The 12,867-nt window shown below is 42.9% G+C and overlaps 1 protein-coding gene and 1 long non-coding RNA gene across 3 annotated transcripts in view; one reads left to right on the top strand and one right to left on the bottom strand.

Moving 5' to 3' along the window:
• Nucleotides 1-12,867, bottom strand: part of LOC138959910 (triple functional domain protein-like) — a 243,912-nt gene that overhangs the window by 98,215 nt on the left and 132,830 nt on the right. For both annotated transcript variants that reach the window (XM_070331585.1, XM_070331586.1), the window contains exons 39-40: nt 1,868-2,129; nt 310-379 (exon numbers count right to left, since the gene is read on the bottom strand). In XM_070331585.1, coding sequence (XP_070187686.1) covers nt 310-379; nt 1,868-2,129 — 332 coding nt within the window. The remainder of the gene's footprint in view (nt 1-309; nt 380-1,867; nt 2,130-12,867) is intronic.
• LOC138959914 (uncharacterized) overlaps nt 1-12,867 on the top strand; it is a 194,090-nt gene that overhangs the window by 41,407 nt on the left and 139,816 nt on the right. The gene's annotated exons all lie outside the window — the stretch shown is intronic.

Here is a 12,867-nt window from a genome sequence, read left to right on the forward strand (position 1 = left end):
TGTTCTTATAATTCACTATACTGCTTGAGACGATTTGCTATGAAAACAGTCGATAGATTGACTGTCCCAATCTATTCCCATCATCACAAAGGGCTGTCAAAAGTTGTTCTTCTTACCGAACAAGCGCCGTTTATAGGGGGTAGGGGGTTGGGGGCAAAAGTACATGATCTTTTTGAAATATTCGAATCGAAGAACGTTAGTGCGATTCACGATATTGGTTAGCCATAATCGTGTGTTTGCTTTTGCATCACGGAATGTCATGTGTGTTTTTGAGTTTGCATTGTCTAGCAGAGAGAGTGTGTAACTGACCTGAAACTACTGCGACGCTTGGTGACAGGCGATGAGGCTGTGTTGAGAGCGGATGGTCCTTCCACTGTTTCTGCAAAACAAAGACATAAGGGGCATTAAGCCTGACACTGTAAGGAAGATAGCACAATTTTGTACTATAGTGGAAATCAAGGGTTGTGTAAGTTGTGCAACCGGGTCAGAGCATACAGCCTTCCAGCCGCAAGATCATTCTTACAGGCAGTAAAACTAGGCAAGTTAACAGTGTGCAAGACCATCATCGCAGGCAGTAAAACTAGGCAAGTTAACAGTGTGCAAGACCATCATCACAGGCAGTAAAACTAGGCAAGTTAACAGTCTGCAAGACCATCATCACAGGCAGTAAAACTAGGCAAGTTGACAGTCTGCAAGACCATCATCACGGGCAGTTGTGATTGCACCTGACAGTGAGGCCTATCAAGACCAAGTTGTGGCCTTGTAATTAGGAATCAAGAAACAAGAAAGGTAAGTTGTTGGAACATTTGTTATTGACAAAACAATACCTTACAGTCACAGATATTTTGACCCAGTGGTCTTTTAAGTGCACAGACAAACAAATATTAATCAAACAAAAAAAGACTTAGCTCCCATAAGGTGCTAGCGCATGGGGAGAAGACACAAGCGAGGCAATCAGGCTTAACGCCCCTATTAATTGCCAGTTTATTGCCTCGCTTGTGTCTTCTCCCCAAGCGGCAGCACCTTTTGTGAGCTATATATTTTTTTATCTATGCATTTAAAAGACCACTGGGTCAAAATACCTGCGACTGTAACATATTGTTTCGTCAATAACAGATGTTCCAACAACTTACCTTTCTTGTTGTTTTATTTCTAATTTTGGAATGTTGGCAGTCTTTTTTGATTTTGGACGTGTAATTGGGGCACAGTCACCAGTTGACTGCTTCCAAAAGTGTTAAGTCTTCCCCTGTGTTAAAACACTGACAATCATTTGATCACTGTCACTTGATCACTGCTATCTCACCATCAATTTCCATGCTGTTTCTGGTGCCAGGATATGGACTGGGTGGCCGAATGGTAACGCACTTGCGCTCGGAAGCGAGAGGTTGCGAGTTCGACCCTGGGTCAGGGCGTTAGCAATTTTCTTCCCCCTTTCCTAACCTAGGTGGTGGGTTCAAGTGCTAGTCTTTCGGATGATACGAAAAACCGAGGTCCCTTCGTGTACACTACATTGGGGTGTGCACGTTAAAGATCCCACGATTGACAAAAGGGTCTTTCCTGGCAAAATTGTACAGGCATAGATAAAAAATGTCCACCAAAATACCCGTGTGACTTGAAAAAATAGGCCGTGAAAAGTAGGATATGCGCCGAAATGGCTGCGATCTGCTGGTCGATGTGAATGCGCGATGTATTGTGTAAAAAAAATTCCATCTCACTCGGCATAAATTGATCCCTGCGCCTTGAGTCCGAGTCTGGAGATACGAGAGCGATATAAGACTTCATATAATAATACTACTGTGTTACTTTATGAAATGTCTGGTTTGATCACTATAACCTGATCACTACCACTTGATCAGCGCTATCTTACCGTCGATCTCCATGCTGTTCCTGGCCCCAGGGGCGCGTAGCGCGGGGATGGGTTTGAGCACGGCGAGGGGCACCAGACCTTGGGAGGGGTCGGCCCCGTCGGGCGGCATGGTTCGAACCAGGCACCAGTCAGCGGCAGACTGTGTGGGGCCCACGGGGGGCGCGGGGTCCACCACCTCCACCTGCTGGCCCTGTCGGATGCTCAGCTCGCCCACACCGCTAGCCACGTAGTCCTCCACCACCAGCGTCACGTCCGTCAGACCCTGAAACAGTCAGAGAGGGGAGAAATCAGTGGTCAGTTTGTGGATTAAAGTATGGTTTGTTCATGTGCCTTTCGTGAAAAGCAACAATACTCACACACACACACTAAATCTGATACTGCGTGCGTGTAAGTAATAATGTAATAATGTTTGAGTGAGTGTGTGAGTGTGTCTGTGCATGTGTGTGTGTGTGTGTGTCTGTGTGTGCGTTAGGGGCGGTGGGGGCTGATGTACCACTGGTTGAGGGATGTAGGAGTAGGAAGAAACAACTCAACAGCCACAACACCAACCAACATATAATATTGTCCAGGTGAGGAAAAAAAACCCACTTACAGCTAAGCCCCCCCCCCCTCCCCACACACACACAAACAGAAGCTCTTCTGCAGTCAAGTACAGGGAGAAATCACAGCTATGCATTCCAAAGTCAAAACCATGTCACCTCAAAAACATCCATCAAAATCAAAACATCCATCAAAATCGGCTTAATTATCTGGAGCAGGTAGATGGAGAGGCTGACCAAACAAGCACCATGATACAGCGGAACACCCCCTTTTAATACCCCCTAATTTAAGACTTCCTCCCTTTTAAGACCTTGCCTTTTCAGATATTCTGTTCATAACATCTGTGAATTTACCTCCATTTAAGAGTAGACTTTTTCAGACCTGATTTTCTCTGATTTTATTTTGGTCTTAATAGAGAGGTTCTACTGTAGGAGGTAGACAGACCGAGGAGACTGCTATGCCACCACCACAAGCTCATTACCCGGTGAATGTAAACACCTTGCATGTCCCTTCCTTATTCGTTATGGTACACGCACTTGCCATCATAAATCTGATAAAAGCCCTCCGTATTTAGCCCAAGACTGAACCAGATCCACAAGCCACAAGGTCTGACACCCCCCCCCCCCACAAACACACACACCCTCTTTCTCCACACACACACACATACATTGGCTCCGAAGTTTCCATGAACCAACTCACCCCGCGCCCCAACCTCTCAGTTAATCCGAGGAGTAGTGCATTGCTAATCATGTTAAGCAGTCAAAGATGGTTTAGAACATTTTCTCCCTTGATCTTGCACTGAAAGGGGTGTGTTTTGCGACTGGTTCTGCCAGCAGATGGTGTGTGCGGGAGGTAGTAGGGAGACAGCATTTTTTCTATTACAGTCCCCAGTACTAGTGACTATTTGGGACATAAGTTGTTGATACCCTTAGACAGTAGGACACAGAGTGGAGTCGTAAAATAGCCTGGCCTCCAGTTCCTTGTCAAACCATCGTGCAAATCAACAATGATCCGTCTAGGCTTTAACATGGGGTAACAACATCGCTTAATTTGGACATTTACCCAAATTTGATGACCCGTCAATTTGTTGGTTTGTTTTTGTTGGAATGTTTAGGTCTTTTTGTGGAGACTTGAAATTTTTCTATCTCCAGCATATCGCAAATTGACAAAGGTATCGATCACGAAAGTAATTCAGCATCAAATCCCACTTTGCAAAAAAATCCTGTCTGCTTTTTTTTTTATTGGGGCTGGGATATTGTTTTCTGTTTCTGGTTATCGCAAATCCACAAGGGTGCTGTACGTTTGCAAAACATTCACCCTCTGCATACAAATTATGTCTGCATATTGAAGAGGCTGTTGGTGTTGTTGTTGTTGGTGTTGTTGTTGGGTATGTGCACTAAACATCACAAATTGACAAAGGTGCAATTTGACGAAACTGAGTGAAATTCCCACAATGCCCAGAAAGCCGCCAGGCTGTACATTGTTGGTATGTGTCCAAGTTGAAGGATGCCATCTTATTTCATTGTTGGTATGTGTCCAAGTTGAAGGATGCCATCTTATTTCATTGTTGGTATGTGTCCAAGTTGAAGGATGCCATCTTATTTCATTGTTGGTATGTGTCCAAGTTGAAGGATGCTATCTTATTTCATTGTTGGTATGTGTCCAAGTTGAAGGATGCCATCTTATTTCATTGTTGGTATGTGTCCAAGTTGAAGGATGCCATCTTATTTCATTGTTGGCATGTGTCCAAGTTGAAGGATGCCATCTTATTTCATTGTTGGTATGTGTCCAAGTTGAAGGATGCTATCTTATTTCATTGTTGGTATGTGTCCAAGTTGAAGGATGCCATCTTATTTCATTGTTGGTATGTGTCCAAGTTGAAGGATGCCATCTTATTTCATTGTTGGTATGTGTCCAAGTTGAAGGATGCCATCTTATTTCATTGTTGGTATGTGTCCAAGTTGAAGGATGCCATCTTATTTCATTGTTGGTATGTGTCCAAGTTGAAGGATGCCATTTTATTTCATTGTTGGTATGTGTCCAAGTTGAAGGATGCTATCTTATTTCATTGTTGGTATGTGTCCAAGTTGAAGGATGCCATCTTATTTCATTGTTGGTATGTGTCCAAGTTGAAGGATGCCATCTTATTTCATTGTTGGTATGTGTCCAAGTTGAAGGATGCCATCTTATTTCATTGTTGGTATGTGTCCAAGTTGAAGGATGCCATCTTATTTCATTGTTGGTATGTGTCCAAGTTGAAGGATGCCATCTTATTTCATTGTTGGTATGTGTCCAAGTTGAAGGATGCTATCTTATTTCATTGTTGGTATGTGTCCAAGTTGAAGGATGCTATCTTATTTCATTGTTGGTATGTGTCCAAGTTGAAGGATGCCATCTTATTTCATTGTTGGTATGTGTCCAAGTTGAAGGATGCCATCTTATTTCATTGTTGGTATGTGTCCAAGTTGAAGGATGCCATCTTATTTCATTGTTGGTATGTGTCCAAGTTGAAGGATGCCATCTTATTTCATTGTTGGTATGTGTCCAAGTTGAAGGATGCTATCTTATTTCATTGTTGGTATGTGTCCAAGTTGAAGGATGCCATCTTATTTCATTGTTGGTATGTGTCCAAGTTGAAGGATGCCATCTTATTTCATTGTTGGTATGTGTCCAAGTTGAAGGATGCCATCTTATTTCATTGTTGGTATGTGTCCAAGTTGAAGGATGCCATCTTATTTCATTGTTGGTATGTGTCCAAGTTGAAGGATGCCATCTTATTTCATTGTTGGTATGTGTCCAAGTTGAAGGATGCCATCTTATTTCATTGTTGGTATGTGTCCAAGTTGAAGGATGCCATCTTATTTCATTGTTGGTATGTGTCCAAGTTGAAGGATGCTATCTTATTTCATTGTTGGTATGTGTCCAAGTTGAATGATGCTATCTTATTTCATTGTTGGTATGTGTCCAAGTTGAAGGATGCCATCTTATTTCATTGTTGGTATGTGTCCAAGTTGAAGGATGCCATCTTATTTCATTGTTGGTATGTGTCCAAGTTGAAGGATGCCATCTTATTTCATTGTTGGTATGTGTCCAAGTTGAAGGATGCTATCTTATTTCATTGTTGGTATGTGTCCAAGTTGAAGGATGCCATCTTATTTCATTGTTGGTATGTGTCCAAGTTGAAGGATGCCATCTTATTTCATTGTTGGTATGCGTCCAAGTTGAAGGATGCCATCTTATTTCATTGTTGGTATGCGTCCAAGTTGAAGGATGCCATCTTATTTCATTGTTGGTATGTGTCCAAGTTGAAGGATGCCATCTTATTTCATTGTTGGTATGTGTCCAAGTTGAAGGATGCCATCTTATTTCATTGTTGGTATGTGTCCAAGTTGAAGGATGCCATCTTATTTCATTGTTGGTATGTGTCCAAGTTGAAGGATGCCATCTTATTTCATTGTTGGTATGTGTCCAAGTTGAAGGATGCCATCTTATTTCATTGTTGGTATGTGTCCAAGTTGAAGGATGCCATCTTATTTCATTGTTGGTATGCGTCCAAGTTGAAGGATGCCATCTTATTTCATTGTTGGTATGTGTCCAAGTTGAAGGATGCTATCTTATTTCCATTTAAAAGCCTGGACATACCAGTGGTGGTGCACACGGTGTTTTCACGGGAAGGGAGGAACCTTGAACGCTTGAGAGACTGCACCACGGTGGCTGCAATGGGGGATGCGGACATGCACTATACAGCGGGACTTTACGCACGGGGAAATCAAACGTGTGATCTACTTGTTCATCATTTATTAGCGTGCACTATTGCTCTCCGGCAAAAGATAGTACACAGTGTGTTTCTCTTCCTAAACGTCTGTCAGTGCTACTGTCGGCCACTTCAAAATCGGTGTTATTACGTTCTTTGTTTATCGACATTTTGTAGATTTTGATTGCTTGCTGATTGCTTTGTAATTTTCTATTAGTCTGTTTTCTTGGTTATTTTGTTTGTCTGGTGTTTGTTTTTCTCAAGATACAAACATGCCTACAATGATAATGCTTGTGACAGAAATTCACTCACACCCCTTTCTAAAACATTTCAATACAATTCCCAGACGGCAGAACAGTGCCAACAAAGTGCAGACGGTTGCTCGAAAAAAAATGATAATCACAAGGCGGTGCCAGATTTTCCAAAGCACTGAAATCTCTTCCCCCGTGTCTGCTTTATGTGAACTCTTGCCAGTAACAAGAGCCATTGTGCATGCTGGCGTGAAATCGTTTAACAACACTTACATTGTCTGTGCAGTGTTTTTTTGCTCGAGTAGTTTTGCCTTGTTTTTCTCCTGGAGAAATATGTTTCGCAACAAATGAATTTGTGTGTAGGTGATTATGCATAGTACGTATGTCTGTTTGCCTACCTGTCTTTTGACTCTGTCTGTCTGTCTGTGTCTGTCTGTCTCTCTCTGTCTCTGTCTCTGTCTCTCTCTCTCTCTCTCTCTCTCTCTCTCTCTCTCAGTTTGGCTTGGTGTGTGAATAAGTGAAAAGAAGAAGAGGCGGCCAACTCTATTTTTCGCCAGGAAAGATTAGGAACAATGCAACTTATACTTTCTTTCTTGTTTCTTTTTAGAATCTGGCATTGATCAGCTGCAGCTGTTGGCAGGAGAAGAAGAAGAAGAAGAAGAAGAAGACGTCGACGAAGAAGCAGAAGAAGAAAAAGAAGAATTTAAAAATAAAGATGAGCGAGTTGCTTGTCCATCGAATGCATCCCCTGTGCATTATTGGGGGAAACTGAATCCCTTCCAGATGATTTTTGCATTACAATCCCGTCCATGTTTCTGCTTCAGTGGGAAATCTTCGAGAAATCGAGACACAAAAAAACAAATAAAGAAAGAGTAAACAACGAAGAGAAAAATGGCAGTCAGTCAGTTAGCAAATCTTGGGGAAATCGAGACACAAATAGCAAATGAAGACAGGGAAAAAAAACAATGGAGAGAAAAATGGCAAATCAAGAAAAAAAATAGTGACATGAGCACAGAGGAAGGAAGGAAGGAAGAAAAGAAGAAAGGCCAAAATAAAGGAGGAGAAAAGATGACAAAAAAACTGGGAGGATAAAGAAAATAAGGGCCACAACAAAAAGACTAGGAGCTTGGACACTACGCTCTCCCACTAATGAAACTGGTTATCGATGGCACCGCTAATCTTCCTGTCTTGCTTGCCACTGTCACCACCGTCACCACCGCTCCCTGTCCAGAGGAAGACGAGCAGCTGTACGCCGGACATTGGGTGACAGTTAACTCGTCTACCCCAGACAGTGTACTGACCAGGCTACCCACAGTGCACTGACCAGGCTAATCAACGGCTTGTGATGTTTCTAATCATCCTCTCTGATGACCAGCGCTACAGGGGTATTGTCTGCGGATTAACAAAGATCGGGCACGATTTGCTTCCACGCTTTAATTGACACACATCGATGCCAGGACGTAGATATAATCATCAGTAATGATACCTTTTTTTCTCTCTCCATAATTGCTTTTAAACTGGAAGATAAGACGGTTCCGAATTGACAGTCCCTTCGCAATCTTTTCACATTCACAAAAGAAAGATTTGCAATTCAAACACACGTCCAAATTGAGAGATATCATAATTATCTGCCACCATAATCACGCAGTGGAGTGATGGTCTTATCCCATATTCAAGCATGGCCAGATCTGAGACAGTGAGGCGGAGAGGGCCTTCATAAACAGATTGCCAAAGCCCTCACTTTTGCCTGCTCCCACCAGCGTCATTAACCCCAGGGTACGAGCAAGCCACAAAGCGTCCTGACCAAGCCAATCACGACTGGTCAAGTTCAACCACCCTCCACGATGACCGACGCTAAATTGCACTCGTTGCTCTTTGGTCTTGCCGCATTGTCTCTTTCAGATAGAATTGTGGCGAATGTAGGTAGACTTGCTGCAACTTTGGCAAATGTGGGCACCAGAAGAAGAAGAAAAAGAAGAAGAAAACAAAGAGAGAGAGAGAGAGACTACAGAGAGAGAGAGAGAGAGAGAGAGAGAGAGAGAGAGAGAGAGAGACGAGAGAGAGAGAGAGAGAGAGAGAGAGAGAGAGAGAGAGAGGGGGGGCGCGCACGAGACCAGAATAGACTACGCCATACCAAGTTTTAATCATATGACATGCCCTCCTCTCACAGCCTTGCTATTCCTAACAGACACCAGGTCTCCTCAGAAGGCGAAAAACGCATATATCTTGAGACGCATCGCCAGAAATAAAACGCGCATCTGTTTTCGCATCACAAAAATATCGCTCCCTTATCGTTCGACGCTTCATAACCTCCACATGCACGTTGTGCAAATAAATCCAAAACTCTTGATGAGGATGAACAACCTGGCTAAAAGAAAGAAGCATCATCAGTACACTTAGCAAAAGACATATCGAGGGGAAAAACTGTCCATCGACATTCCACCCGTGTTGTGTGATGCTGTATGCTTTTTCAAACCAAGCGTTATGAGCGACAGCAAAGAAAGAACTGTATGTTTTCGCGCATTACGAAGTTATGGTTTTCACTTATATCCTTGTGTTCTTCCCTCTCTTTTATGAACACTGAGGGAATTCACACAGACTGACAGACCTTCCGCTATCTCTCTGTCTCTCCCCCCCCCACCCCAACAAACACACACACGCGCGCGCGCGTATACAGACAGACATACAGACAGCGAACCAACAGACAGACAGACAGACAGACAGACAGACACCTCCCCACATCGTCACCAGTCTAATCGTATCCGACATGTTTATTTTCAATCACAGCGTGATGTTGAAACAACCCTACCGTTAAAAAACCGCGGTCAGACGATCACTTACAAGCTCAAACTGGGCGTGTTCACTGTGGCTTCAGTCATATTTGTAGCGATCGTAATTAATAACTACGTCCAGCCTGCATTTACCGCGCATAGGTACAATAATTACAGAAGAAAGCTGGGCATGACGTCTGTCCACGGTGGTTTCAGTCATATGTTTAGCCGTCTCAATTTCAACTCTGTCACTTTTGTTGTTGTAGCAATTCTCAGAGAGACAGAGAGAGAGAGAGAGAGAGAGAGAGAGAGAGAGAGAGAGAGAGAGAGAGAGAGAGAGAGAGAGAGAGGGACAGATGGAGAGAGGGAGAGGGACAGATGGAGAGAGGGAGAGGGAGAGAGAGAGGGACAGAGGGAGAGAGAGAGGGAGACAGAGAGAGATCTAAGCCAAGAAAAACACACATGATGAAGGGAAAACCTTCTCAGACGACACACAATTTACGAGGTATGCTCAAGACGAGAGCTTTCATAATCAACGTAGCTAGAAGATGCCATTTTGCATCGAGTGCATCCTTTAAAGAGCTGAGGGGTGCACCACAACCACCGGCAACCACCACCACCACCGGTAACCACCAGTTGCAGCACACCCGACATGTCCTGCATATCTTGATAATGACCTGACAGCACTTATCGAGATGAGAAACTTTTTGAAGAGGTAATGCCCTCGGTGCACGTGTACGGTATCTTATCACACACACACACACACACGCACACACACGCACGCACGCACGCACACACACACACACACACACGCACACACACACACACACACACACACACACACACATACATACACACACACACACACACACCAGTCCTGCCAGCAATACCAAATACCAGTAATTGACCGGTATTCAGCTGGACGTCACAGTTATTCTTCTGTGCATGAACGAAACAACACCCTTCAGGATGTTAACCCCAAACTAAGGTCCTTCAATACCAACCAAGTCCTTGGAACAACACTCGACCGCTTACCCAATCATGTTTACACGAGTTACGCCCAGTTGCACGTTTTTCACGAGCAAGAGGCTCTTTCAATTTCAAAATGCAACACTACAAAATCTATTAGAAGAAAACACTTTGAACGTGAGAGCTTCTCATTAACCTTCACCGCGCCTCGATTCTCTATGGAAACACACGGGGTTGAACAGACACTTGAGACAGAACGCTCGGCGCGTAAGACACAAGGAAGTGTTTTATTGACACAGTTCACATGCTTCCCTTTAACTAAAGTGCAGTGCTTTTCCTAGAGAATTTAAAGAGAAGGAAGTAGTTGTCATCGGAAATTAGGTTTTGTTTCTTTGGCAAGCTTTTCAATTTTTGTTTCAAGGTTCTTGATAAAGATACTCAGAAAAAGTTTTGTTGGTCCTCGATGCAACAACAGAGCAACTTCTTCAAATTTATAAAGAGATTTTATTGTCTGGGTAAATTTCCGAAAAAAGGCACGTTTTTGTACTTTGTGAGAATCCTAAAAATCCTTCCTGGGTAATTCTTAAAATGCCTGTCTGTTACTGGATAAAGACAGAATTTCTGGTTAAAATACAAAACAAAAAAAAAAGAGCAAGAAGATTGGACAGTTAGTGTAGAACTAGAAGATGAACATGTCCCAATGACGGCACTGATGCTCAAACAACGATTATGAGAAAACAGCATCAAAAGTTTTCGAAATGGTGTCAATTGTTAATAATGAAAATGATAACTTTATTGCAGGGAAGATGTTGACAATGACAAAATCTCATTGCACAATGATTAAATGGTGTTCACAGTACCTAAAAATGCTGAGAACCCAAAACACATTCTAGGACCAAAATTCCGTGCCATCTCTGGCCTCAAGCTGTAACATAACATGACGGAAAATAAGCGCAGACAACTGTCGTTGTAAATGGCACAATGGCATGTTCAATGCGATTACGAAGGCACCAAAATACGAACGACAAACGTTTCTTCTGAAGGGGGATACGAGCTTATCCTTCCAAACATACCAATGTACCAAGCTTTGTCTTGAAGGAAAATAAACTCAACCCAGTTGGGAAAAAAAGCATCGAAGATCAAATCGGTAAAATACCGCTTTAGGGATGCTGGAAGAGAACCATAGAGACCAACCTGAAGTGTGTACATCAGTGTTGTTTGAAACCAATTTCCTGGGGTAAAAGCGTACCAATTACAATTCAGTTAACATTCCACACACCGGTTTGTGTCTACAAACGCTTCAGATACTGATGCCATGGACCATCCAGCTAATACAGCACACTGAAGACAACCATGGCGAATGCATCTAAAGTAAAATATTTTGAATGCCCCATAGTCTATGGCAGGGTTACAGAAACCTACAAGCCTTTCCTGCTTTTCTATTTACACAGTTTAACCCGTCTACAACGACAACCGAAGGCACCGACGCGACCAAATGTGGTCGCCATGGACAGGTGGCCGCAATAGAAAGGTGAATTATATATGGTAAACAAGCAAACTCGTCGGGGATCTTGTCATGTAGTCGTAAAGGGCAGTTGGTGGTTATCGAGATGCGGTCGCCAGGACAAGTTGGACTGTCGAGAAAAAACCCAATGCCGCCATCCCACGTCGAAAATGACACCGCTGGCTTCATAAGCGATGTTGGAATCACATTGCAATATGATGACTTAGCGCTACGCTGTGACCTTCTCGTGTAGCTAACATGACGTTATCCATATGGACGCCTACCGTGCACTGCTTTGGATTCAGGTTTCAAAGTAATATGCATCACTTTGAAAAGCGATTTTTTCTTCTTCCTTTTTTCTTCTTGTTTTTTTGCTTACGAAACTATGGGTTTTTTTGTAATTGCAAATGATTCTGTGCTATCGGGGAATGATCCCAATTGTGTGGTCTCTCAGCCCCCCCCCCCCCCCCCAGGCCCTCTGCCTCCCGTTTTGTGGTCTTCAAGTTTTTTTCTCCCCCCTCTCCACCCCAGCCCCCTCTCCCTCGTAGATAGCGTTTATGGAAAGAATTGCGAAGTTTGAGTCAATCGACATCAGATCATCCGAACGTTTTCTAACAGGCATGAAGCGCAGTGAAGATCTCTCAACAAACTAAGGAAACAAGAAGAGCAAACGCTCGATCGAGTCACTTTCGCAGTTCTGAATATTATATGAGGCATCAGATGGACAGGAAGAAATTGCTATTCACAACACAATACAGATGTAAATAATTTGATGTAAAGAATAATCCTATAAAGTTTGAATCAAATCCGATGAATAGTTTCAGAGATATGATATTTCAATTTTTTTCCTTCAAGACATACCTGTGACCTTGAAAAAGGTCAAAGGTCACCAAAGCAGACGTCAAAGTGTAGAGGTCACTGGGAGTCACGTTCACATAAAATTTGAGCCCGGTCACTTTTATAGTTTCCGAGAAAAGCCCAACGTTAAGTTGTGTGTTGCCGAACAGAAAAGGCTAGTTATCTCCCTTGTTTTTCTGATAACGTTCGTAAAAGGCTACAGATGTAAATACTTTGATGTAAAGAATAATCCTACAAAGTTTCAATCACATCCGATGAACTTTGTCAAAGATATAAAATGTCTAATTTTTCCTTTGACGCTGACCTGTGACCTTGAAAAAGGTCAAAGGTCAACGAAACCATCGTTAAAGTGT

The sequence above is a fragment of the Littorina saxatilis genome, linkage group LG2 (genome assembly GCF_037325665.1).
Source record: "Littorina saxatilis isolate snail1 linkage group LG2, US_GU_Lsax_2.0, whole genome shotgun sequence".
Lineage (NCBI taxonomy): Eukaryota > Metazoa > Mollusca > Gastropoda > Littorinimorpha > Littorinidae > Littorina > Littorina saxatilis.